The sequence below is a fragment of the Cornus florida genome, unplaced genomic scaffold (assembly GCF_030987335.1).
Source record: "Cornus florida cultivar Cherokee Brave unplaced genomic scaffold, ASM3098733v1 CherokeeBrave_3.0.0_Hap2_Chr03, whole genome shotgun sequence".
Taxonomy (NCBI): domain Eukaryota; kingdom Viridiplantae; phylum Streptophyta; class Magnoliopsida; order Cornales; family Cornaceae; genus Cornus; species Cornus florida.
In genome coordinates this window covers 42,629,429-42,657,173 of record NW_026775573.1, presented here as the reverse complement: position 1 = coordinate 42,657,173, position 27,745 = coordinate 42,629,429, and the positions used below count along the sequence as shown (strand labels likewise).

The 27,745-nt window shown below is 35.8% G+C and overlaps 1 protein-coding gene and 1 long non-coding RNA gene across 4 annotated transcripts; one reads left to right on the top strand and one right to left on the bottom strand.

The window, feature by feature from the left end:
• The first annotated feature begins 1,958 nt into the window (after window positions 1-1,958).
• Window positions 1,959-25,218, top strand: LOC132300370 (uncharacterized). 3 transcript variants are annotated; one of them, XR_009480407.1, is made up of 7 exons: window positions 1,959-2,280; window positions 3,623-3,723; window positions 10,019-10,332; window positions 11,469-11,638; window positions 22,421-22,543; window positions 23,509-24,601; window positions 24,709-25,218. It is a non-coding gene; the product is annotated as an uncharacterized LOC132300370 (long non-coding RNA). The 3 variants fall into 3 exon arrangements; XR_009480406.1 differs by lacking the exon at window positions 10,019-10,332 and adding an exon at window positions 19,139-19,230 and having other exon boundaries at window positions 1,966-2,280; XR_009480405.1 differs by lacking the exon at window positions 10,019-10,332 and having other exon boundaries at window positions 1,973-2,280.
• On the bottom strand, window positions 13,534-13,848 carry LOC132300369 (auxin-responsive protein SAUR50-like). The gene has a single exon (XM_059797408.1). It carries the CDS (start codon window positions 13,846-13,848, stop codon window positions 13,534-13,536), a length of 315 nt encoding a protein of 104 aa, XP_059653391.1.
• Window positions 25,219-27,745: the final 2,527 nt, after the last annotated feature.

The following is a 27,745-nucleotide window of genomic DNA, read 5'->3' as shown; positions in this document are numbered from 1 at the left end:
GTTTAAATGACCCTTAGGACTTATAATGACTTATTTAGACTCGTTTAGAGTTATATTATTTATTACCACATCTTAGTTGACCGTTTTACCCTTGGATGTTCTTGGGTTCGTGTAAGGACCCGGTTAACGATTCGGACCCACGGGTTCGAGTTGTTATAGTAACTTTGAAAATGTAACCATATTCTTTTAAGACATGTTTAAATCTGTTTTTAGGACATGTATATATATTGGACTGGACTTCTGTAGTTAAATGTAATTAATTATATTTTCACATTGGAAATAACTGTAATGCTTTAGATGACCTCGGGTTCGGGTAAGGACCCGCTTAACGATTCGGCCCCCTGGATTTGGATCGTTACAACCGTGGTTCATTTGACGATGGTGACAGTGGCGGCGGAAAGTGCTAGGGATTTGGTGTTGGGTTTGAAGGAGAGGTAGTGGCGGCTTGTTTGGGTTAGGGTTTGAGAAAAGAGAAGAAGAGAGTGAGGAGAGAGAAATTGGGTTTCTCAGATAGTTTATACCCAGTAACCCATTTACACATATTTGATTCAAGGGTATTTAAGTCCATAAAAAAGGGTGGTACGGTTTAAATTGATAATTTAATGTGTCAAAAGGTAATAAAGTCAATTCACCATTATCGGGTGTCTTTGTCAACTTTATCAAATATAAACGAATGTTATTGTCCAAAAATAGGTCAACTTGTATATTTATGTCTTTGTGCCAAAATTCTTTATACTTGACACTAAAATAAAATAAAAATAAGGCTAAAATGCAACAAACCCTCTTAAACTATTAACAAATTTCACAAAACCCCCCTATACTAAGAACTGCCCCCCTAAACTATCAAAAATGTGCATTTAAGGACAAAACGGTTAGTGGAGGTTACCGAAAATAGAGGATTACCAATTTACCCTAGTGCTTATTGCCGACGTGTCAAGTGTAATCCTCTATACCTAATAACAAATGGACAGCACATCAACCCTTATCCTTACTATACAACTCGCAAAGCCTGCAAGACTTATAGTCAACATGTTTCTCATTCATTCTCCTTGTCCAAAGGTTACTCCATGGATGAGTTTGGGAATACAGAGATAAACTTTTGCAAAAAATTGATTGTATAGAAATAAATCAAGGGAACTCGACTTCCATGGCAGCATCAAGAGAGAAATCGAAATTCCATCCTCTATGATGCACGTGACCAGCCCTCGCATCAGAAGTTCAGAACTGAGACAATCGGAGGTATGCATCTGGAAAAGCAGTTTGGTGGCGGCTTCCAAAGCATCAAAGTATGAATCGATCGCGGGTGGTCTTTCAGGAGTTCATCGAATAAAGTCTAGAAACGAGCTAAACGGGAGTAAATGTGGGTATGGCAGAGGAGACGGCGGTGGACCTTTGATACGGTTGTCGGCATTAATGTCATCTTCCTCAACACCGACCTTAGAGACGGCAGTGGACCTTAGAGATGGGATTTTGATCGCGTGAACTGTATACTCATGCTTTATGGTCGCCGGCATCAATATCATCTTCCTCAACTACAAATGGAGTTGCTCAGTTTTGGGTGGGTTGCAGAGAATGAGAATTGTGAGACCTTAGAGATAAGATGGCGTGAAGGGTTAACAATGGGGAGTTTCAATTTGGGGCCTTAAATCATTTATTAACCTAACAATAACAAGGGTAATATTGTCATTTAGAAATTATAATCTAGGCCACGTAATAATCAGATGACGGAACAGTGTTGCCTGGTGTTTTTTGCAAAAATTAGGATAGTTCATGGGGTTTATTGTAAAAATGGAAGTCTAGGGGGTTTGTTAGGAGAGAGAGTAAAGATCAGGGGGGATTTTTCCACTTTACCCTAAAAACAATTAAATGTTCAGTCCAATCAGCACTTCACGGGGTGGGCTGTGCTGATCACATAGAGCCACCTCAGCCCATTACTTAATACTGTATTCTTTATTTTACAGAAAATTTAAAATAAATGATACCAAATTCGCCTTCATTCGTTGATCACGGCAACCGCGGCGGCGGCGGCGGCCGCCGCCGCCTAGTTTGCGTTGGTGAAAGTGAAGGGGACGATGTTTCCGTAGACACTGTTTCTTGGGTTCCTTCTTGGGATTCTGACGATTGATGCGGTCGAAGCTCTTGAAGTCCCTCTTTGTGATAGACCGATTGAATCGAAGAATCAAAGAAGAACGCGAAAAGGCGGCATCTAAATCTCATCCAGAACTCCCTGGTGACCTTGATCCCGAATTCTCTTTCAATCTATTCTTCTTATCGCAACAAGTAGGTCACCATTCACTTCATTTTGTTGCTTCATTGCTTCTTTTATTCGCCTTTATAAAATGAATCCTCCTAAACTACTCTTAATCCTGGAATAACATTAATCCTCCTAAATTATAAAACGTTTGCAGATCAATAAATTAATTGTCATTAGGTGATTGCTAAATGTCTGAGAATTACTAAATTTCCCATAAAGTCGATTGAATAAAACCCCTTAAATTTTAAAATTTTTGCAAATTATCGCTTAGGACAGGGTATTTACAATTTATTATTATTTTGGGATTTTCAAGAACTCCCATTGATTTTCCTGTTTGTTTTTTAAGAGTCATGATATTTTGCAAAATACTTGATATTTGAAGGTGATTGTCTGTTAAAAATTTAGTACGGTATATGCAAATATTCAGTATTTTTTAATGTGAATTTAACCCAAAATCATACATAGGTTGAGCTATCTCATAAATGCTATTTTTTACCTGGTCACTGATTCATTTAAAGTTAAAATAATTTTAATCTACCTTCAACTTAAACGAAAATAATTTGCGGAAAGCTAAAAATGCCACAAATGGTAGCCAGGGAAAAAAATGCCACAAATGGTTTTAATTTTTTTTGGGTAGGTGCATCACACAGACACCCATTTGCCTCATTAAAGCCTCAAATTGTCAACATTCTATTTGAAAGGAGGAGATACCTCTTAAGCTAAGCCTTTGTTGATTTATAAAAATAAATGCTTTTGGCATTGTATGCCATGGGTCTTGCCTAAGTTAATTTTGGTACCATTTAATTCATTTCATTCTATAGCTGAAAAGCAGCCACTAAATATTATAAACACAAGCTATCTTATCTACAGCTTCAAACATTTGTAAAGTGCTAAAAATATTTCAGTTGTATCAATGTTAAGTGACTTGTGTACCAGTGCACCTTCAACTAGTAGGTGAACCTGAGATCCCCCAAATAGCATACAAAATAAACTAAAAAGCTGTGTTGGGTTTTGGTGGTTAGCGTACACTGATGACAATAGACTTCATTTCTCACACAATTAGATGAACAAGTGTGCTATTGCATTTTGCAAATTTGGTCTGTTCAATGCAATACACTTATTAGACAGTGTGGCGTGGGCTTGTTTGCTAGGGTTCCTATAAAAAACTAAGAATATCTTTCAGATTAATGGATATTAAAACCTTAGATAGGGATTTGTCTTTGAGCCTTGGTCAAATAGGTTAATTGTAATTTGTAAAGGTATGGGTAATGGATGAACACAAAGTGATTTGTCATATTGGTAGATTCCATTCTAGAAGTGCTTTATGAGAAATCAATGTCTAATGAAATACTTTATTAACAATTACAGGTCATGTTCAAGCAGAAAAGTTGCAGGAATCAATTAATGGGCCTAACTAACCGTCCATTCTTGGGAAAAATTTAATGGTTTGAATGTTGTTGACAGATAAGGTATGCATTTTCCTTCCGAAAATTATAGCATTTGTTGTTCTCCACTTAAAACTTTCCTCTACTTGTCCATGAGATGTTCCTATCACCTTAGCAATTGTAGACCTATAAATAATCCAAAATATGGCTACCAACATATGAGTCTATAAATTTAAAAGAGTAATGCTATTATGAGCACATTGTTTGGAGTAACTTTTCTAAATCTCACAATTGAGGTGGTGTTCACGGTAAGAGTGCCCCATAGCAATGAGAAATTATTAGGTGGTCCGGGACCATGTGGTCTCGGCCAATCAGGAAACACCATAGAACCAAATGTGTCAGTTTTATTCAGCGTTTTGGTTGCATGCATCTCCTGATTGGCATGGTCCCGGACCACCTAATAATTTTTCCATAACAATAGAATCTATTATTTTTATACAATTAGGGACCAGGGTCCTTGTGAATCTTGAAAGTCTTTCCTCAACAAATTATCGGCAATATATTTAACAAATCCTTCCTTTTATAGGCAGTATATGCGTGCGCGCGCGCACACACGGATATTAAAATACGACTTGTTTCCATATTATATTGCAATATTCTACGTATTAAACAAATCCTTCCTATGAACATACTCGTGCTCAAAAACTTCCCTAAGACTTGGTCTTGCATAATCTATGTGACAACTAGAATAAACGTAGAACTAGCATATAATATAATTTTTGGCCAAATTGCACTAAACCCCTCTATACTATAAAAAATTTGCAAAATAAATCTACTATTTTTTATGGCAACGTACACCTTCATTTTACCAAAAGTTGCAAATTACCCACCTTTGACATACAGATGTATAAAATTTTGAGTAGTCGGGTGCAACGCATGTGACACATTGGTTGATTGTTTTGACGAAAATACCCCAATACATACCCACTTTACCCTTTCCAATTGATTTTACAAATGAGAAGTTGAGGGTGTTTGTTGCATGCATAGTGATCTAGGAAGCACAGACACACTTAAAAGGGCAAAGAATCCGTGTCGGATACGGAAATGCACCGGACACTCCCCTACACGTGTCGGACATGCCAAAAAACGTGTTTGAATTTTTTATTTTTTTGAATATTCGGATAGGGTGTGGCCATGGCACGGACATGCCGTGAATTTTTATTTTTTATGAGTAAGGCACTTGGGGATTTTAAGAAAGTTGTTGAAAGAAAGCTAGGTTGAGTGTAACTATGAGGAGTTGTTAATAGTTCTCAATAATATGATGGTCATTTTATAATTACTTAAAAGTTGTTGTTTTTAAAATAATTTTATATTAAACAATCAAATATTTATGCTTATATTTAGTTTAAAGGTTCAAACTCTTGATTTTTATGTTTCTTTGTTTTCTCCTCTTTCTATCATTCTCTCTTTTCCCTGGTAAAGCACAATTTATTTATTTTTCATTATTAGGTTAATAAAAAATAACATTACTCTTAATTTCTTATAGTACAACATCATAAATATAAATGTATATATATTTATTATTCGCCGTGTACCCGCTGCGTCCATGTCCTAATTTTTTAGGATTTGCCGTGTCGCCATGTCCGTGTCGTGTTGTATACGTGTCCCGTATCCATGTCCGTGCTTCTTAGGTAGTGATATTTTCATCAAAACAATCAGGCCATGTGTCACGTGTGTTGGGCCTGACACATTAACACTGAAAATTTCAATTTTTGTATTCCAGAGAGGGGTGATTTGCTTTTTTTGGTAAATTAGGGGTGTTTGTTGCCACAAAAAATAGTAGAGGGGGGTATGTTGTAATTTTTTGATACCATAGGGTGGTTTAGTGCAATTTGGCCTATAATTTTTATATCAAATTACAGACTACGTATAATAAAAAATTATGAAGAACCTTGCGCATTCCATCTGCATTAGAAATAGTTTATAATGTAAAACAATAGGTTTTAGTTTAATATATTTTATGGTTTACCATCTAAGAGGCAGAAGGGTAGATATTATTAGGTGGCCAATTGATTAATACTATTCTTTTAATGCATTTTTACCATTTCAAATAAATATGCATGTCAAATTCTCATGATACTCTCTATAAATGAAAAAAATATTTATTTAGTTTGAAGCAATTAATGGCCTGACACGTCCTAAGTTGTGAGTGCCTAATCCGACTTCTCAGTGCCTACAAGGTGCCAAATTTGTAAAAATTTATAACTTAAAATATATTATTGTAATTCTCAATGGATTAATGTTGTTCGCGTCTATATTTTTTGTCACTTGAATTTTGTTGTCTAGTAGTTCTTCATTTTGCTTGTCACTTTGGAGTAATTAGATTTCAATGCACAATATCTCACTCATATTTTATATGAGTTGCACATATATATATATATATATATATATATATATATATATATATATTTTAAAAAAAAAATTGGCCAGGGTGTACCTCCATTGAACTGGGGTCTAGCTCTCATACCTTTACTCATGCGGAAGAGGGGAATAGGGATTGATTCATGGGATTAAAATTGAATTGACTTTAGTTTATTGTCTCATGTGTGTGTGTGTGTATATATATATATCGAGAGAGAGAGAGAGAGGATTGATTCAGTGGAATGAAAATTGAATTGACTTTAGTTTAGTGTCTCTTGTATATATTATATATTATATATGTGAAATATATATATTTATAACTTGAAGTCATTTATTATGTGTATCTAAGTTTATAATTTTAAATCATTGATTATCTTTTGTAAGGAAGGTTGTTGCACGACGTATTGAAATATATATATATATATTTATATTATATCACTTTAAGTCATTTATTATCTTTATATAAATTTATATCTTTAAAGTCATTTATTATCTTTTGTAAGGATGGTTGTTGCACGACTTTAATACATCATTACAATAATCTTTTGTGATGACAAAAGTCCATGGCTGAATATTGTTAGATTGCAAATGTTGTTACCCAACATTTATCACATTATCTTATTTATTATTAAATTATGCATTCATATTTATGTTAGATTTTCATATGATTAGCTAATAATATTATTTTCTTCTATTTTTCTATTTGGACGGGTAGTGATTGAGGTGGTGTTTGAGAAGCTTTGAGTAGGCTTAAAAGGACTTCTCAAGATTCTTAAACACTACCTTAGATATCATTAGAGGGTGACGATTGTTGCAAGACTTTAATACTTTGGTAAAATTATTTTTTGGAGATGACAAATTCCATGGCCAATATATGAATATTATGAACTAACTTAATATATGTTAATAGCACCTGGAATGGACTTAGCGTTTGAAATGAACTCGATGGTGTCATCACATTCAATTTGACCTAAGAAGGGAAAAATTGTTATGAACACATGCTTAATGCACACACGAAGGGAAAAAAAAAAAATCATAACCAGAAGAAAATATATGAAATCTAGCGAAGTAAACAACCTGAATTCTTAATTATATGAAATCTAGGATGGATGGACAGCTTGCAGAGTGGTGGATTATGGGTATTCTAAGAGGTCCCATGCTTTTATTATTAACAAAAAATAAATAAAAAATCTCGGTTATTAGTTATATAATACAAGAAAAAAAAATCATGCTTAAAAATTTTGCAATAAACAACTGTAAGCCATAAATCCCAACTAATCATATCCATATAGACCACACTTAGAATAGACTTGATGCATCTATAATGAACTTGGTCAATATCATCATTTAAACTGAATATTAGGGGCAGTCACTGACACTCGACGCATCTAGAATGAACTTGGACATTATCGTCATTCTAAACTCGAATTAAGGGGAAAAGGCTGTTATAGACACATGCTCAACTAGAGATGAAAATGAGAGGGATAGTAAAACATGGAGAAGATATATGGAAGTTAGTGCACTAAACAACTTTTTGATTAACGCGAAGGCTTATAATCAAGTGGTACCTTTTCATCTTTCAAAGTAGAAGGTCGAGTGTTATTGAATTTGAGTTTTTTGGCAAAGTAAAATTGTAAATATATATTTATATTTATATAAAGAAAAAGAAAAAAAAGGAAAAAAAACTCTGGACTCTTAATTACATAAGAGTAATGCTACAGTGAGGGCGCTCTCATGGCAGTACCCACGAGCTCTCCTCTTGTAGCCGTAGGATAAGAATTTTCTTGAGATTCGCAAAAGGCCAACAAATGCCGTTTGCGCACAACTCTCTCTCTCTGTTCCTCTGCGCTCACTATTCCTCTCTAGCTCTGCTCACAAACCCAGATCCAGATCCTTCTTTCTCATCCTCTCCGACCAGAACCTCAACATCTCCTCCAGCACCACCGTCCACATTGAAGTCCGGTGAGAGCATCAAATTTCACACCATGAACGCCGGCGAGAAGAACTTATCATTAGTGAAAAAAATCCCAAATGCCTCTCCTCTCTCCGGTTTTGAGCATGGCAAGCTTTTTGCTCGGCGAGGATGGCAGCGACGTACTCCGGTGGGTTCAGTGTTCCGGTGAGCATAGAGAACGGTACGGTGACATGCTTGTGTACGCCAGTGATGGACACGGGTGATTTCCTTCTCGTCTTTGATGGGTTTTAGAGAGAGAGTTTAATGGATAGAGAGAAATAATGGTAGACATGGTGCTCGCTTTTGGATGTGGGTTTGTGAGCAGAGGAAGGGAGGAATAGTGAGCGCAGAGGAAGAGAGAGAGAGAGTTGTGCGCAAACGGCGTTTGTTGGCCTTTTGCGAATCTCAAGAAAATTCTTATCTTACGGCTGCAAGAGGAGAGCTTTTGGGTACTGCTATGAGAGCGCCCTCGCTGTAGCATTACTCATTATATAAAACAAAGAGTTATGCCACTGAATTTGCTACTAAAGCAACTGTCAACTGTAAACCTCTCTGGAAATCTAAGATGAGCTCTACAACATCATCACATTAAACTCGATATCATGAGAAAAAGTATGATATAAGCACATGCTCAACACAAGAAGAAACCAGAAGAGAGTGTAAACCATATGAAATTTAGTTGACCGAACAATCTATCTTGGAAGTTGGAAGTTCGTATCCCCATGGAGCCACTCTTAGAGAATTTTTACAACAATTGCCTAGTGCACATGGGATAGAAGAATAAGTACATGTGGTTTGTGGTGGATTATGGGATTGTGAAAGAGCTAATCACTACCATCGTTAACAGACACACACACACACAAAAAAGTCTCTATCTTAATTATACAAAACAAAAGTATAATCCCAATAATCAGATCCATGCAAACGACAATTGAAATGGGCTCAATGCATTAACTAAAGTGGATTTTCTACCAGTCTCGAAACCTTGGCGTATGGCTTGGGAATTAAGACCCAAAGCCACTAACTAAAGTGGACTTAGACAATATCTTGTTCTTAAATATTAAACAAAAAGAACTATACTAGCAAATATATAAATAAAGAAATTGTTGACTAAAAATAAGGATGACGATTTCTTTCAACCCGGCGGGTTTCTGCCCAGCCCTGCTCTTAATGGGACAAGTAGGAAAAGGCGTTTTATTATTATATTTTAATTACAAGTCTGGGATTTTAAAATTGAAATGGGCTCAATGCATTAAAGAATAAGAAAATATATTAACTAAAGTGGACTTTCTACCAGTCTTGAAACCTTGACCTATGGCTTGGGAATTAGGACCCAAAGCCACTAACTAGAGTGGACTTGGACAATATCTTGTTCTTAAATATTAAACAAAAAGAACCATACAAACAAACTTACAAATAAAGAAATTGTTGACTAAAAATAAGGAAGACAATTTCTTTCAACCCGGCGGATTTCTGCCCAGCCTTGCCCTTGACGGGATAGGTATGAAAAGCCGTTATTTTAATTTGAAGTATGGATTTTAAAATTGAACCCAAATCGAGTTCAGAGGAGTTCATGTGTGTGTTTATCGCGCCTCGTATTATGTAGCAATTAGGGCTGTAAACGAGCCAAGCTTCCGTCAAGTAGCTCGGGCTCAGCTCGTGTCCATTTGTTAAATAAATGAACCAATCCCAAACACAATTTATAGGCTCGTTTATTAAACGAGCCAAGCTCAAACATCTATATGCTCGGCTTGTTTGTTTGTGTACATGTTCATGAACAAGCTTGCTTAAGGGCTCGATTTGGGCTCGTGAAAAATGTATGTAATCATTTCTTTTAAGTCCTCGTGATGTTAAATTAGCCTACATAAAAAAGCCCAGTTACCTATTTAGTAATCATTAATTCAGCCCAGCACATTTCATAACATTATTGTACTTATTTATAAAAGCAAAACCAAACCCATTATCCATTTGCCTAAGCTCATTACAACTCTCACGTATATTCAGGCCCATTTGCTTCACATTATCCATTTCCTTCACATTGCTCCTTTACCATTGAGAACCCTAGCCACAACACAAGCAATAGCGCTACCCCAAGCAATGACGGAATGCTTCTGTCGGACGTTCATCCGCCGGCAACTAGAACAAGACCATACACAGTAAGTCTGCAACACGATCAGACTCTCCCATCTTAATCTGATCTTATGTTCTCTCACCTGATATCAACGGTGGCAAGTTTTCTTCGATATCAGAAAGAGATTAAAGAGATATGGTGTGTAGATCGAAAATTTGGTGATTTCATCCACCGATCAAATGGTCAGGTATGTGAGTGTGTGTTTATATATATATATATATATATATATATATATATAGATTGATGTATATTAGGGTGTGTGTATATATATATACACACACACATATATGGAATGATATATATTGAAATTTTGGAATATGTAATCAAGCTCATGAGCCGAGCTCGAGTTTGCTCGAATATCACCGAGCCGAGCTCGATCTGGCCCAAGCTAGGCTCAATCGAGTACCGAGCGGTCCGAGCCGCTCTCGGACAACTTCTAGACTTGCCGAGTCGAGCCTAAACAACCCAAGGCTCGGCTCGATTTCAGCCCTAGTAGCAATATTACCCTTTTACCCCTCTAATATTTTTACCCCTTTTACCCTTGTTCTTACTATATATATATGCTAGAAGCCTAGGGTTCGTCGCTCCTCATATCATCCACCGCTTCTCATCTTACCCCCACTTTGCTACTCACTACCCACTCTGACCGGCGATCTTCGATGACCAAGGGATTGATGATTATGTCTCTCTCTCGATCGTGTAAATCGGCTACTTAATGCTCACTCAGTATGTACCCTCTCTCTACGTTCTCTCTCAATCTGTATCTCCTTAATTTCTCTGTCACGTGTTGTGTGGTCACTCCAATATGTAAATTTCCTAATTAGCATAAGTTTGAAGTTGCATGTTATGTAATCATGAAACACTCATTTAGATTTGTTTCTTAATTTGACGCTTGAGTGCCGAAGTTTAGTGTGAGTGTGTATTGGAATATGAGATTTATTTTTGGTTTGTTTGGTTCAATTTTCAAAAAATAATCATCAAAATGTCATCAAACAAAAAAATGAGTTTTTTGAAAACAAACTTTTTTTTTTTAACTGAGTTTTCAAAAACAATATTCAGAAATTGTTGATTTTGTATAGATTTTTAGTTCTTAGAAAATAGAAAACTATTATCAGTTGTACTAAGCAAACCATTTTTCCTTCTCTCTCCCCCTTGTCCTAGGTTTGGAATAGAGATGCGATACTTTCATGTTTAACGGGACCGGGTACGGTTTAAGGAAACCTATCCTGAACCTGCCCAGTTGTCATTCCTAACTACAAGCCCTAATTAACTAGATCCATGTATGTTGTATACTAAACTTAGAATGGACTCAACATATTTCAGGTGAACTCAAGGGAAATTCAGTGCACAATGCTCCCGCTATTGCGGGGTTTAGAATGGTCAGATGTATGCCACCTTACTTTCGCATGCGAAGAGGCTGTTTCCCGTTTCGAACCCATGATCTCTGGGTCAAAATAATGCAACCTTACGGTTGCACAAAGGTCCACTCTCAGGTAAACTCGATGCTTCATTATATTTATCTTGATATAGTGAGAAAAAAAAACAGCGCATGAGAGGTATTTGTGAATCTTTTAAGGATCATTAGACTACGTCATTATATAGAGTATATAACACTGTTAATCTTTTAAGGATTATCAGACAACGGGGGTATTTGTAAGATTTAATGAAAGTTCGAGGGGTTTTTGTAAAAATTACCAGTAAGGGTAATATGTAAAAAGTGAAAGTTAAATAATTTCAATTGCAATTTATCATAAACAATATTAATTGAGAAATAATATTTACATTCCATTTTTCAATACTTGCACTCTCACTCTTTTATTAGCAAAATAATATGACACCACTGTCCTTTAACACCATTACCACTTTCCATAGTTATCCAAAAAAGCATTATTACATTCCTTTTCAGGATAGTTTAGTCACTTTAAGATTGTCAAAATCTCATCCCACTAATTAATGAAAGTTGTTGGTTAGTGTGCACATTAATACATATATATTACATGTATAAATATTTATTATCAAATTATAGGCATATTCGTACTTCCTCTTTTATTTACACTTCACCTTTAAAGTAAATTACCCAAATGCCCCTGACTTAAATTCAGCTTCAATAATTATAGGTTCTTTTGTCATTTAAATCAATAATAAGACCAAATATATATATATATATATATACACACACACAATATCACATATATATGTTTATACTATTATAAAGTCTTTTGTCATTTATATAATAAGACCAAAGATATATATATATACACACACACACACAATATCACACATATATAGTTGTATATACATGCACCTATATATATATGCACACTTAGAAAGCCATTTCAAAAGAGAGACTCTCTTGCATTGACACTGCCACAACATGCAGCGAAGCAAACACTCACAGACCTGACACTTCTCGTTCTCTCTACTTCTTCGCACCCTTTTTTTGTTCGTTTCTCGCTTACCCTCTATCCCTTTTGTCTTCTTCTTCCTCTGCCTTTTTCGTAACTCTCTTCTATAATCCTACAACAAAATTTGTATTTTATTCAACTACTTGTCCCTGTTTTGGCCTTTTTCAGTCCATTTTAGTATCTCAACCTCGTCTCACCTCTCTCTCTCTTTCTGAGGAACCAAACAGTGCATTTCAGTTTCAGTTTCAGAATAACAAAAGGGTAAGGGAAATTTTTTCAGGATTTTCCTTCTCCGATTCAAATATTATATTATAATAGTAGCAATTATTGTGTCTGTTTTGTTAATATAATTCATTGCTGTTAAATTGAAGATAAGAAGAAAAAGAGAGAGATGGGTTGTGCAAAATGTTATCTTTACCTTGGTTTAATTTGGTCTGGAACAGCTCCAGACCTAGGATTTCTGTGCAAACAGTCCTAGTTTTGCTGCATTCCATTCCTTCATTTTATTATTTGAGAAGAAAGGGGTTCATTTCCCCATCTATTTGTCCGTTCTCTCTTGGGATAAGTCCAAACTGTTTCCAATGTATATATATATGATCTGTACATACTTGTATACCCAACCCATATATTTGATCTGACAAGCATCTTGTTTGGCTGTCCTCAGATCTGTTAGACCCATGCACAGAAAAACTGAGAGAGTAACATGAAGATTAGTCGTCCTTGTTTAACATCAAGCTCTCTAGCTCATAGGATGTAAATAACAATACACCTCTTTTAGGAAAATCTCATACTTTATGCAGTTTTAGCCCTTCATGGGTTTTTGGGTCAGAGTCATATAACAGAAAAACCCAAAAGGTTCTAAAAGAAAAAAAAGAAGTAGCTAGATCAAAAATACAATGAAGAAAGATGTAAAAAAAAAAAGCACATTAACTTTAATACTGCTTTCTCGGTGACCCATCTCTCTCCATCCAAATGATCACACTTCATCTGAGCATTGAAGTTAGTGATCGGAAAACCACTTCTTCACAGGGAATAGTAAGACCCATGTTGTGAGTGAAGCCGAACTCTTCCTCGGCTCTCCGGAGCAGACACTGGAACTCAGGATGAGACAAGAATGAGATTGGAACTATGTATCTGCTTCTGTTCTCTCCAACATACACAGCAAAGTGCCCTTTTGGCACGTCGGGTGGGAGGCCATCATCCTCATAGCCATGTTTCTTTCCCAAGCTTGAGAATCTCTTGAGAATTTTCTTGAGAACTGCACTTTGTGCTAGTTTGTTTGATTTTATAATCATCATTTTTGGTTGTGGGAAGGAACACGAGAGAGAGAGAGAGAGATTCCAAAGAAGAGAATATGGTTGGTGGCGTGTGGTGAGTGGATAGAGGGGTTTGAAGGGTATTTATGAAGTAAATTTAGAGAGAGAGAGAGAGATTTGGTGAGAAAGAGGGAGTCATGTGGAGGCGCAGGGGCAAAGGATAGACTACAGGTGTTTTGGGATATGTGTATTGTGTACAAGGACATGGAGGGGGCCAGGCCCATTGGGCTTGCTCTCCTTTGTTGGCCCTCCAAATGACAACATGGACCCTATTTTCTCTCTCTCTCTCAATAAAATTTTCCTCTAAGGTGGTCTTTTCTATGTTTTGTCCGTTTTTGTCCTGCCCAATTCACTCCGAAATTTTCTGCAGATTTCAACATCACACTTTCAAGTATATTTGTTTTCGTTACCAACATTCTGTCTCAAGTTTTAAACAATTTTCTTTTCTCTAATATCTATTTGAATTGCTGGCAATTTATCAATCCCAATTTCTCTCTCTCTGTCTCTCCTTTTTTTTTTTTTTTTTTTGGTAAATTTGATTTCTTGCAAAATATCAATTTTCTTGCCACTCCTGTGTGGTTTATCACATGGGACTCATATATATCTAGATATATTTACTGAAACATTTTTTCAGAAACATTCTGGAAAATGCTAAATGTCTAGAACGAAAATTTGTGATATAGATCACAAATGACGTAGCTAGATACATGGCACACCAAATATGAGTTGAGAAGAAATAGGACATACTGGCATATATAATATCCACTGACGACAACCGGAAACGATGATTAATCAGTCGGAAAAGTTGCCGTCTTTACCATATATAACGAATAGTTTGCAAATTTTCATTGTTCATTCTCTTTTCTGTCACTAGATTCTCTGTATCTATATCCCTCACATTAAGGTGGAGATGGAGATGGTGCTGCTACCATTCCACTACTACCATTTTTTCTGGCAACTCCTAATCAACCAAAACCCCTTCGAGATTCCAATCGCAATACAATGGGAATGAGTCATTATCTCCTTCCCTTAAGCTTGTTTATTCATGTTAGTTCAATTCAATGTGAAACAAAGGACCCAATCATTAAGAAATCAATAAATTTTGCCAATTACTTGAACTGGTGAGATAAAAAATAGGACACAATTGCAGAGTATTGAGGGTTTAGAGTGTAGAGGTAGGGTTAAACTATTATACCTAGGGTTTACATTGTGTGAGTGAGGGTTTCAAACTAGATCAAACAATTGGGAGAGAGATCATTCTGGGCAAAGGAGAGAGAGTGATATTGTCGGCAAATGCAAGATACTCTAACAAAGGGCTTCAATGTTTACTGGTGCTTTGATGTGGCCGACGGTAGAGTATTTTCCTAAAGAACATATGCCCTGAACAACCTTCCAAAAAAAAAAAAAAAAAATACATGCTCTTAAAAAACCTTCCAAAAAGATATATCTATGCCCTGAATATCTTACTGTAGAAATCTTTTTCTTGCCACATCATTGCCACGTGACAGACACGTCCCTGTCATGTAGGTTTGAGATGCACATCTCGAAATTGCTTTCGAGACGTGTAGCACTGCTTGCAACTTTTGTTTCTCTCCAGCCATATCTATTTGAATGGCTGGCAATTTATCAATCCCAATTTATCTTATTGTTTTTTGTGAGTTTGATTTCTCACAAAATATCAATTTTCTATCCACTCTTCTGTGTGGTTTATCACATAGGACTTGTATGTTTCTAGATATATTTAGTGAAACATTTTCAGAAATTTTCATTTTTCTGTCATGTATTCACAACCATGAGAACAAAGAGATTTAACATTGTTCGACTTATAACATATGCCCACAGTAAAGATGATGAAGAGATTTCAGTGGGGAAAAAAAAAAGATATGTACAATTCTCTCAAACCCTAACCCTAATTTGTCTCTCTATTTTGAAATTCTTAATATTCTAACATCCTTATAAGGCTTATATACCAGGTTATAAAGTATAAAAATCATCAAAAACAAATAATCGGGTCAAAATTTTCAATCGAGCCACAACACGACCCGAACTGAAAGAGAATCCAGGTCATAACCCATCAGTTTCTTTACTTTTCCTAAATTAATAAAGAAGCTGTTCTAGTCCAGTTTGTGTTTGAAAGTCAACTCTCTTTCCTTGTAAAGTGAGACTAATGATCAGTGTACCAAGGAATACAATTGATTCCTTTATGATTATTGGGCTTGTGACTACAAACTGAGGAGCTAGCCAGGTGAAAGAAGCAGGTTCCTAACTTCCCACAGTGGTCCATTTAAATTATTATGGGTAAATTACAGTGAGACTCCCTGTGGTTTGGTTTATTGACAGCCGGATACAACTTGGCCCATTTTTGAACAATACACCCCCTTAGCTTTGGTAAGTTAACAATGACACCCCCAACCATCACCTGCCACATGTGTCAGTGGGTAAATTGGTCTTAATGCCCTTTGACTTGTGAATTGACCTATTTGAATCCTGAAATTACCATTTTAACCTTTCCTAGTCATTTTAATGGACCAAACTAACGTCCATCTCTACAAATCTGATGTAAGCGGAAGCGATAAATTTGTTCATGCGGAACAGGCTACCTTGAATCCACAAGGTGGGTGTTTTGAATCCACAAAACAGAAAGAGAATTCGGAGAAATCTGATCTATTATTTGATAATTGAATGAATAAAAGGTTAATTCTGCACTTTGCATTACACTTATTTATAATAATAGAAATCTAACTTTAGAAGAAAACTAAAACATAAAGAAACCTAATAGTAAAAGGAAAACAATTCCTTAAAGAAATTTAATAAAACTACACTTCCTATAAAAAATATAAAAATAAAATAAATAAGAAATCTAAATAATAAAAATTACTAAGTAGATAAAATTGTCCTACATCAGTCTCCTCCACTTCAAAAAAATTCGTCCTCGAATTTTGCTGCTAACATAGTTCCACCCTCATCACAATGCCATCTGATGTAATGATCACCAATATTTTTCACAACATTCAACATTGATTTTTCTGAATTTGATGATGGTGTCCCATCAAGTACTAAGATGACTCCAATTTGGCCTTTATACATTACCTACAAGGAATTAAATGTATTGAAAGACCAATCTTGGAATAAGTCCATCACCTGCTGACCAAAACCTTCACTTAAATATTTTTTTTTGCAAAGCCTCAATGCCAACTAAATTTCCTGCCACCAACTTAATTGGACTGCACATGCTTCTAGATGAATCTTGATGCACAAGACTTCCACTATATTTTGGGTCAGCTTTGTTTAACATATGAACAATCTTATTCAAGGGGATGGTTAACTCCACATTTAATGATTCAAAAGTGTTAGCAACACTGATATATGAACTTTCCAATGAGGACGAAAAATCCTTTAGCGCTTCCAAGTCGTTCTCATCATTATCATTCAAGAACGGGTCTATGTAGTTACTTGGTTTGTAACCATGCCAAAGCTCCATGCTGGACAATTCAATTCCATTATCATTGTCATAAAATTCTTCCAATTCTGCCTCACCCAGACCATCAGTTATGTCGTCCAAGGTAGCCTTTGAAGCTGTGTTTTTAGAAGCCTTCACAAGGGAATCTATAGTAGCTAAAGTATGAGAAATTTCTCATCTTCAACTACAAAAGGTGGATCAACAAAATTTTCTTTTGATCAACCTCAATAATGTTAGTCATTGCCTCAACAAAATTAGTAGGATCCTCCTTCTTGTTATCTATTTTTTTCTTCTCTTCAAAGCAATTACTCTCGAATTTCAATTCTTGTGTAAATTTGACCATTGTAGGAGGTGATTGAGGCTTCGAAGAAAATAATAAATTGGTAGAAGGATGAACCTTTGTACACCTCAGTCGATAATCCTTGTACGGCTGAAATTGGATTTCCTCGTACTCCTCGTAATTTAGTGGAAGAAACTTGATTTTCAAAAGATGTTTCATCTCAAACCAAGATTGTTTCGGTGTTTTTATTTGTCGTGCATGAGTAATCCACAACTGTTCCCACCAATTAGAAGCTCTTCCCTTCAATTTGTATGCGACGAGTGCCACCTTCTTATCCTCTGGAATCCCCATGTAATCAAAGAACCTCACAAAATCTTCTAGCCAATCTAGAAAATCTTCAACATTAAAGAGACCATCAAAACTAGGAGGAAAATTCCTAGAATCATAATCTTTATAATCATGATATCTTCGTGCATCTCTATGACCCCCAAACACCTTTTCCTCGTAGGATGACTAACTATGCGGAGAGAAGGGGTTGCGATTACGAATAGGATGAACACGATATATGTCGTTGCACAACCTATTGTTTTCGCGATTCTGATTTAGACCCAACGCGAGCCTAGCAATGGTTGCTTGAATTTCTTGCAACGCCTATTGGGTTTTGTGTTTATAGTCTTGAAATTCGGCTCTAAAAGGAGCCATTCTCTGTCGATCTTCGTCGCAAGTGAGGTTCCCAGGAAAACGATCACCTACCTTCAGACCAGGAAAAGACAAGGCTTTGATACTAACTGACGTAAGCAGAAGCGATAAATTTGTTCACGAGGAATAGGTTACCTTGAATCCACAAGGTGAGTGTTTTGAATCCATAAAACAGAAAGAGAATTAAGAGAAATCTGATATATTATTTGATAATTGAATGAATAAAAGGTTAAATCTGCACTTTGCATTACACTTATTTATAATAATAGAAACCTAACTTTGGAAGAAAACTAAAACATAAAGAAACCTAATAGTAAAAGGAAAACAATTCCTCAAAAAAATTTAAATAAACTACACTTCCTATAAAAAATATAAAAATAAAATAAATAAGAAATCTAAATAATAAAAATTACTAAGTAGATAAAATTGTCCTACATCAAAATCCAACTCACCCAATTTTTCTCTCTACATATATACATACATACATACACATATACAATTCCGTTCAGTTGCTCCCTGGTGTGCAAGGAGCAATATACGCGATTTCAATTTCAGTCGGTGCATTTCATCCAATGACTGAAATTGAAAACAACTATATTAGTTGTTTTTGGTTTTTTAAGACTCCAAAACCCGAGTGTTTTAAATAAAATTAAATACCTTATAATAAGGATGTATTAATAATGAAAAAATTAAACAAATAATTCCACAAAAATTGTGGAGTCTTTCTATTACGGGAAAAAAAGAAAAAAAATTCTCTTCGTACAAAATTTTTGACTGAAAACTTACATTTTTATTTATTTATTTATTTTTATTTTATTTTATTTTTTTTCTAGCTCTTTTCTCTATATTCATGTTCCGGTGAAAAAGTTTCTCTTCAAACAGCGCAAGTTTTGTTACTGCATACTTGGGTAAATTTCTCGCAGAGGTTAGTATCTCACTCAACATACTCCTTTCTCGATGCATGACTATGAATAGCTTCACATGGGAGACATTTTTTTTAGTTCGTATCCTCGGGTAATTAATTTGTTTCTCCAATTGTTGAGGTTTTTTTTTCCCTAGCTAATATTAAAAATGAAAGAAGATAAAAAAAAATTTGGGATTATCATCACAACTGATGGTATAAAATAATTCTTAGAAAGACTCCACTACTCTCACTCTTCTATATCCAAACTATGTTAGTGGAATTATTTGTTTAATTTTTTTATTATTAATACCTCCTTATTATAAGGTGTTTAATTTTATTTAAAATATTCAAATTGAGTGGTTTTGGAGTCTTAAAAAACCAGAAACAACTAATATAGTTGCTTTCAATTTCAGTCATTGGATGAAATCCAACGACTTATATTGAAGTCGTGTATATTGCTCCCTGCACACCAGGAGCAACTGAACAGGACTGTGCAAATACTTGTGTCACACCACTTTCTCTCGGTATTCACTTTCTTTCTTTATATCACCATCGCACCCACTGCACACCTCTACCACTCCAACCACCCACCACCATCACCACCACCCACTATCCACCGCCACCACTCCAACCAATCATTGTCACAACGCACCTTAATCCTTTACCCCAACCAACCCTGGCGGTCGAGAAGGACAAGGTGAAGCTGGGCCTTGGAGAAGAATGATCTCCGACATCGTTCTGTTCCAAGATGACTCAGTGAGTCGCACCTTCTTGGACGGCGACGATACCACCACCGGCCACAATCTCACCTCCGAAATCGGGGACGGTGTTTGGTTGGAAAACCATAGATTTCAGGAGGGGGTGAGATATATTTCATTGACCACGGCCACTCTCTCAAATCCCTCTTCTCTCGCGTCGTTATCTCTGGCAAGACCCTCTATTCTCCGCTGTTGTCGAACCACCTCGTCCACCATCTCCATCGCTGCCGTTGGACCACCTCGTTCACCATCACCGCGACACCGAGCGATTTTTATCTTCCTTTGTGCAGTAATTCCATCAGCGAATATTAGTTCTGATTAGTTGCTGTTGTTTTGATTTTAGGGTTTCAAGTTAGCAATTGGTTATTGATGGTAGTAGGAGGTTGAAAGGTGGTGGCGATGGGGGTGGGGTAGGATCACGATTTCTCTCTCTATATATATAATATACCATAGAGAGACTAGGGGTTTTTTTGTGAAGTGGTGATGGTTGTGGTGGGGCTATGAAGTGGTGGTGAGGTGAGGTGTTGTGTCTGGCGCCAAAATGCATTATATGTGCTTAATATTGCATTCTCACACAGAAAGGCAATTCGGTTATTTAAATGTTTTGATATTTTACAAAAAAAAGAAAAGAAATAATAATAAAATAATGAAGGGCAAATTAGACTTTGCATACGTTTTTAGGCTTTGTTTGGATCCCACATTTGATAGGGGATGTCATTGTTCAAAAATGGGCCAAGTTGAATCTACCTGTCAATACGGCAAAACACAGGGGGTGTCACTGTAATTTACCCATTTATTATTAGGTACTCAACTTTTAGTCTCTTCCGTTAGTTTGAAAACCAACTCTTTTTTTCTCTCACAATGTTGCAGACGAATAACCAATAACAAGTGTACTTTAAAGGTACACATTGGTTCTTCTGTGATTGTCGAGACTTGAGCTTGTGATTCTATAAAATTGTGTTGGGATTCTATTGACCATCTGTTTTGGTTATGTGCTTTTGCCTCTCAAGTATGGTCGTGGTTCACTCAATGCTGCAATGGGGAGGATCTTCCTTTGTGCAGTAATTCTATCGGCGAATATCAGTTCTGATTAGGTGGTGTTGTTTTGATTTTAGGGTTTCAAGTTACCAATTGGTTGCTGTTGATGGTAGTAGGAGGTTGAAAGGTGGTGGCGATGGGGGTGGGGGTGGGGTAGGATCACGATTTCTCTCTCTCTCTCTCTCTATATATATATATATATATATATAAAATATACAGAGAGAGACTAGGGTTTTTTTTTTGTGAAGTGATGGTGGTTGTGGTGGGGCTATGAAGTGGTGGTGAGGTGAGGTGAGGTGTTGTGTCTGGCGCCAAAATGCACTATATGTGCTTGATATTGCATTCTCACACAGAAAGGCAATTCGGTCATTTAAATGTTATGATATTTTACAAAAAAAGAAAAAGAAATAATAATAAAATAATGAAGGGCAAATTAGACTTCTCACACGCTATTAGGCTTTGTTTGGATCCCACATTTGATAGGGGGTTGTCATTGTTCAAAAATGGGCCAATTTGTATCTGGCTGTCAATATGGCAAATCTTAGGGGGTGTCAGTGTAATTTACCCAATTAGTATTAGGTACTCAACTTTTAGTCTCTTCAGTTCATTTGAATACCAACTCTTTTTTTCTCTCACAATGTCACAGACCAATAACAAGTGTACTTCAAAGGTACACATTGGTTCTTCTATGATTGTCTAGACTTGAGCTTGTGATTCTATAAAATTGTGTCAGGATTCTATTGACCATCTGTTTTGGTCATGTGCTTTTGCCTCTCAAGTATGGTCGTGGTTCACTCAATGGGAGGATCTTATTCCGATGACATCTTTTGCTGAAGTCTTGGACTGGTTTGTTGCCCACCGTGCTGGTATGAGAATTAAAGCACTCAAGACCTTTTTCACTTCTACTGTATGGTGCATTTGGAATGAAAGGAATAGAAGACTCTATGGTGGTGCTACTCATTCTGCCCCGGAATTAGCTATGGAGGCCTGTTTTGAAGGCCTTGGTTCTCTTGGCCTATCTATTTGAGATTTTGCTCCCTTATTTTGAGTTCTAGCAGTTTCTTGTTGCTGTTAGCTCATTTCTTTTTCTGTTTTTTGGTCTGGGGATGCCCTATGCTGTTTTCGGGTTAGTTATGCATTGCCAGTGTTCCTTGTATTGTGCTATAGTGGCTTCATCCTTTTTTAAAATCAACACATCTAGGAAAAAAAAGGTTATTTATTAATGTTTATAACATGCTTTCTTTTCTGTATAACTTCATCTTGTATTTATTGTTTGTTACTGTTCATGTATAGATTTCTGTGATTTTTCTATTTATTTTTTCAAATTTGGAAAGTGAATTTTCATTACATTTTCTCTGTTTTAGCCTAGATTACATTTGATTCTAAAAGCCTTTTCGATTATGTATATATCGCAGAGTGGTAGAGATCATCATCCCGGGACAATGTCGACTTGTTCAGAGAAGATGACAATGCCCACAAATGTGCAGAGCTTTCTACATTCTGCAACACCAACTGTACCTTTAAAATGCATTCCTTAGGTAATTTTTCTAAACCCCAAAAAGAATTATCTTTTGAATTAATTTTCTCTGATTCTTTTTCAATTTTTCTTTTATTTATTTATTTATTGGTTTCATTCTCATTTTGGTAAATTTTGGTGCTTTGCAGATGAATTGTATATAAATTTGATCTCTGATCTTTTATTTGCTGTACCTCTGCTATTTGGATGTCTTGGACATTTGTTCATTTCTGAATTTTTATTTTCTTGGTTTTATTTAAGGTTTACTTTTTATTTTTATTTTATATATATATACACACACACACACACACACTTTATATGTGTTTTTGTGTGCATATAGATTATATATATATAGTTTTAAAAAATTATTTTTGTCATGTGTGTATCTTAAAAACGATAAGATTGAATCTTCAATCCTTAAAATAAATAAATAAAAGAGTAAAAAAAAAATCCATAAATTTGTTGTTTACTCTGTGTTTGGGAGGGGGGAAGAAAGAAAGAAAAACCATCCAATGGCACTTAATCACAAAATGCTATATAGTTTTATGTGAAATCTCAACATCTACTCTTTTTCTTGTTGATGCGGGATAAAATATTTCTTCTTATACCTGAATTAGAAGAATTTGGTTGGAGGATGACCACGTTGTACAATAACATCAAACTTTACTATTGACTGATGCAATGGTAATGTTTGGGCAGCTTGTATTTTTGGGTTTGTGAAAATCAGTGACCACAATCTTAATTATTAAATATTTTTTTGGACCATAAATGGGAGTGGGAGAGAGAACTCCTGACGCCCTCAATTAACAATGATTACATTGAGTAATTTCCTTTTGACCTTCATTAGAATAATCACAAAGAAAAGAATTCATAATTGACCACTTGGGTATTGATCAGAAGTGATTAAACAAATAATGAGTCACCTGGATCATGTACTTCAGAATGCTGATATTCTATCTACTTTGTTATTTGGGTTGAATTTTGCAGAGATGTATCCCAGTTGTAAGGATACAATTGAATATTTCACACTGGGAGGCCTCTATTTGAAGAAGGAACTGATTTCATTAGAGCTGAAAATGCTAGATTTAAAAGAGGAAGCAGGATAAGACAGCCAAGCTTATTTCTGTCACACTTCCCAAACACAAGTGAATGTTTTGGGATGATACGGACTTCCCAAGAGGGGTCAGTTCCCAGAAGTATGAAGAAGAAGTGGAAGTAGAAAGATTATTGCACCTGAACAGTTTCACCATTTGAGATTTTAAGCATCTCTCTCTTCCATCTCTCCGAGATTGCTTCTGCAGTTTTGTACTTTGAAAAATTCAATGTAGGGTCATTGAGCATCAGTTCCCAATTCCCCTGCCCATGCCTTCGTACACCAACCCAAAGAGCATCAAGTTCATCTTTGAACCACGCTTCTACCATTATTTGACCTTCGCACAAGCTGTCTGGCTGTGCCTTTGTTGTCATCTTATCATTATTACCCAAATATTCATTTGTTGTACGGTATTCTTTACTCCTGCTTTGCCCAAAAAATGGTGTTTTGATGTCAGGTCTCACGAGAAAGTGCTGAGAACTTGTACCATTGTATTCAAAGTTTGAAGAACAAACTTGCCCCAAGCTTGTGCCAGTTCCTCTATCTGATGTGACAAATGGCTTGTAGAATTTCCCATCTTTTCCTGAAACCATATTTGTAACAGGTTCTTTGGGTTGGAGTGTGGGGAACTGAAGGGGTAGAACAGGTTCGGTTAGGCTTGGAACCAAATCAAGTCGCTCACTCATGTTTCTCAAAGCAATCTGTTCTCTGTGTCTTGCATGAAGCTTGGCACTGTTGGAAGTTATATCAGAAAATGTGCATCTTAACCCAATAGCGTCAGCAAACATCCTATAAATTCAGAAGTTGCAAGTTTTCTTTTATAGCTTGGCTTTTAGGTGTATATTTGAGATGGAATGCTATAAAGAATGGAGTGCATTTGGTGTTGGCATCCCAGTGGTGTTGAACAATGGCGAGAATGTTGTGCAGTACCATGTGCATTATCTACTCGCCATTCAAATTTACATCAACCAATCCTCTGCAACTCAGGTATTGAAACTGTTTCTTCTAACCTCCTATATACACAATTGCGTGCTGTGTCTTTCTGTTTTTGTTGTTGAATTTGGCAATATAATGGATCATCCTTTAATCTATAGGAATACAAGAGAGGATTCTGATCTGGCAGAATGTGAGAGTGAGTCTTGGAGTGACAATAGTGAGGGTGATAAACTGTCAGGGTCTCTAAGCAACCACTGTTGCAAGATTTGGGATTCCACTTCTCTGGATTCACGTTTTGACCAGGATGGTTCCTGTCAGAAAGATCGCCTTGGCTCTCTACCTTCAGTACCATGAAACGTGTTCGCTGTACCGGAGGATTCCACCGATAGACAAAGTAAATATTATGTCTTTTATATTAATACATTGTTTGTTTTATTTTATTTTATTTTTATTTTTATTTTTATTTTTATTTTTATTTTTTTTATAACTTTTTTGTGTTTCCTACTGTTGACATGTAAACTGGGAGTGAATTAATAATCTTTATTTATATAAGTGGGTGGGATGGCTGATGATTTATGTAACCGACCCCAAGTAGGAAAATGGCTTGGTGAGTTGAGTTGTACAAACTCTTATTAGCGAATAATTTCCTGTTTGGTTCGTTTGATTTAGATCACTGATCTCATTCAAAATTGTTTGGGGCTCTTGACAGCATCTCTCTCTCTAGCGAGTTGGATGGCCATTGCTTAGTATGTTTGCTAGTTAGTCTCTGAAAGATGTTCTTGTAATATTATTGTCCATAATCTGTCTTTTGTTCGTGATGAATTTTTTTATAGGTAAGATATACTCGCACATCCACTTTTTTTTTTTCCCATCCTGGACTTGAACCCTTCAGCCTTTTCTTTGTCCTTGGGAATCCGGCTTCCGGTTTTGAGCCCTTCAGCCTTTTCTTTGTCCTTGGGAATCCGGCTTCCGGTTTTGAGCCTTCGCACCTTCCCTCCCCACTAACCCCTAACATTCTTTCCATGAAAAAAATAAAAATGAAAATAAAAGAGAATCAAGAGAAGCTCTAGTCAAATTCCAATCGAGCAGAGAAGCTCCAAATCCCATTTGTAAAAGCACAATCCCAGAAAAGATGATCTCTAGAGTCCGAGTCCAAATTCTGAAAAAAATTCACAAAAACAGAAGCCATTTGCGAACCTCTTCGTTGAAGAAAGCTTATCTTGAATAACTAGACAAGCAGTGAAATTTTTTCTAGGTCGTCCTCTGTCCCGACAGTTCCTTTTGTCCCGACAGATATCACTCTAAGGAACATAAGGATTATAAGTTCGACAAACCTCTGCAAAAGAGTCTTGACCATCGCACTAAACATCATTAAACAAACTGAATTCAGAACCTGAACAAATCCGAAAAGGAACATTCTGAATCACGATGTCCCTTACTGCAATCATCTTTCTCCAAATAGCAGAGTGAGAGTGGTATGAAGATTTCCTCACATATCCTTACTCTTCAGAAGGTCCCAAACCATAGAACAAGTGAAAGCTCTCTGAATGTCGTACATCTTTTTCTTCTATCAATTTTCTAGAAACTTTTTGAATCTCACAAGTCACGATAATGAAAAATTATTAGGTGATCAGGACCATGCAATCCCAACTAATTAGAAAATGCCATTAAACCAATTTTGTCACTTTTCTTCGACCTTTTGGTTGCATGACATTTTCTAATTGACAAAATATTTCTTGATTAGCGAGAATCACATAGTCCATCACCACCTAATAATTTTTCAGTAACAATAGAAGATATTGTTTTTAAACAATTGGGCTGCACTTAAATCTTAAAAGTCTTTGCTCAACCAATAATGGTACAAAATATTAAACAAATCCTTCCTCTTACAGGCAGTACACACACAATAAAATGTGACTTGTTCTCCCTATTATATTGCAGTATATTAAACAAATCATGCCTCTGAACATACTCGTGCTCGAAAACTTTCCACTTGGGGCTTGATTGATTATCCAATTTAACGCTTAATTCTGAATGGATTAAGCGTTTATCCAATTAAGTGCGTTTGATAAAGAAATTTGAATATCACTTAAAATGATAAGAACCACTTAAAATGGATAAAATTTTAAGTGACTGTGACATCACTTATCACTTACTGTTAAACATTGAAAATTTAAAAAAATAATTATTTTTTAATTACCACTTAAAAACTTCAGCACTTAAAATTCAGTCCTTAATTTTTAGTTTTATCAAACATTACCTTAGTCTTGTATAATCGATGTGACAACTAGAATAATTGTAAAATTAGCATATACTAAACCCATCTATACTATCCAAAAGTTGCAAGATAGCTCTACTATTTTTGTGGCAATAAAAATCCTCGTTTTACCAAAAATTGCAAATTACCCCCTCAAGCATATAAAAATTGAAAAAAATTGATGTTAATGTACTTGGGTGCAACACTTGAGCTCATTGTTTTAATGAAAATACCCTTTCACATGCCCATTTTATCATTTACAATTGATTTTACAAATGAGAAGTTTTAGGGTGTTTGTTGCATGCGTGGGGGTATTTTCATCAAAATAATAACCTTATGTATCATGTGTGTGCACTTGACCACTTTTAACATTAAAATTTTCAATTTTCGTATGTTGTCAAAGGCACGCCTATGCTTTCGTCTCATATAAGCACACCACTTGCTTTGTTGTGTGTCCAAGTGCGTCTTTGACAACATTTGCACTTTTAATATGGAATATGGATATGCTTTAGTAATAATTTAATTTTTTAATTGTGCGCTTCACTTCCTTTAGGTGCGTGCCTCGTCTTGCATTTAGGCTTTAAAGGACCTCCAGGGCTTTAGTGAGATGGACTTTAATATGCTACATATGCTAGAGAGGGGTATTTGCAACTTTTGGTAAATTGAGGGTGTCCGTTGCCAACAAAAAACAATAGTAGAGAGGGAATTTTGCAATTTTTTGATACCATAAGGGAATTTAGTGCAATTCAACCTATAATTTTTATATCGAATTAACTAACTACGTAGAATTAATACATTACGAAGAACCTTACATATTTCCTTTTACGTTAGAAATATTTTATAAAACAAATCTAATACATTTTATGGTTTTACCATCTAAAAGGAAAAAGGGTACCGATTATATGGTGGGAATGGATTAATACTAATCTTTTAGTGCA

Coding starts and splice junctions, on each gene's coding strand:
- LOC132300369 (XM_059797408.1), bottom strand. CDS start 13,848: ATGATGATTATAAAATCAAACAAACTAGCACAAAGTGCAGTTCTCAAG.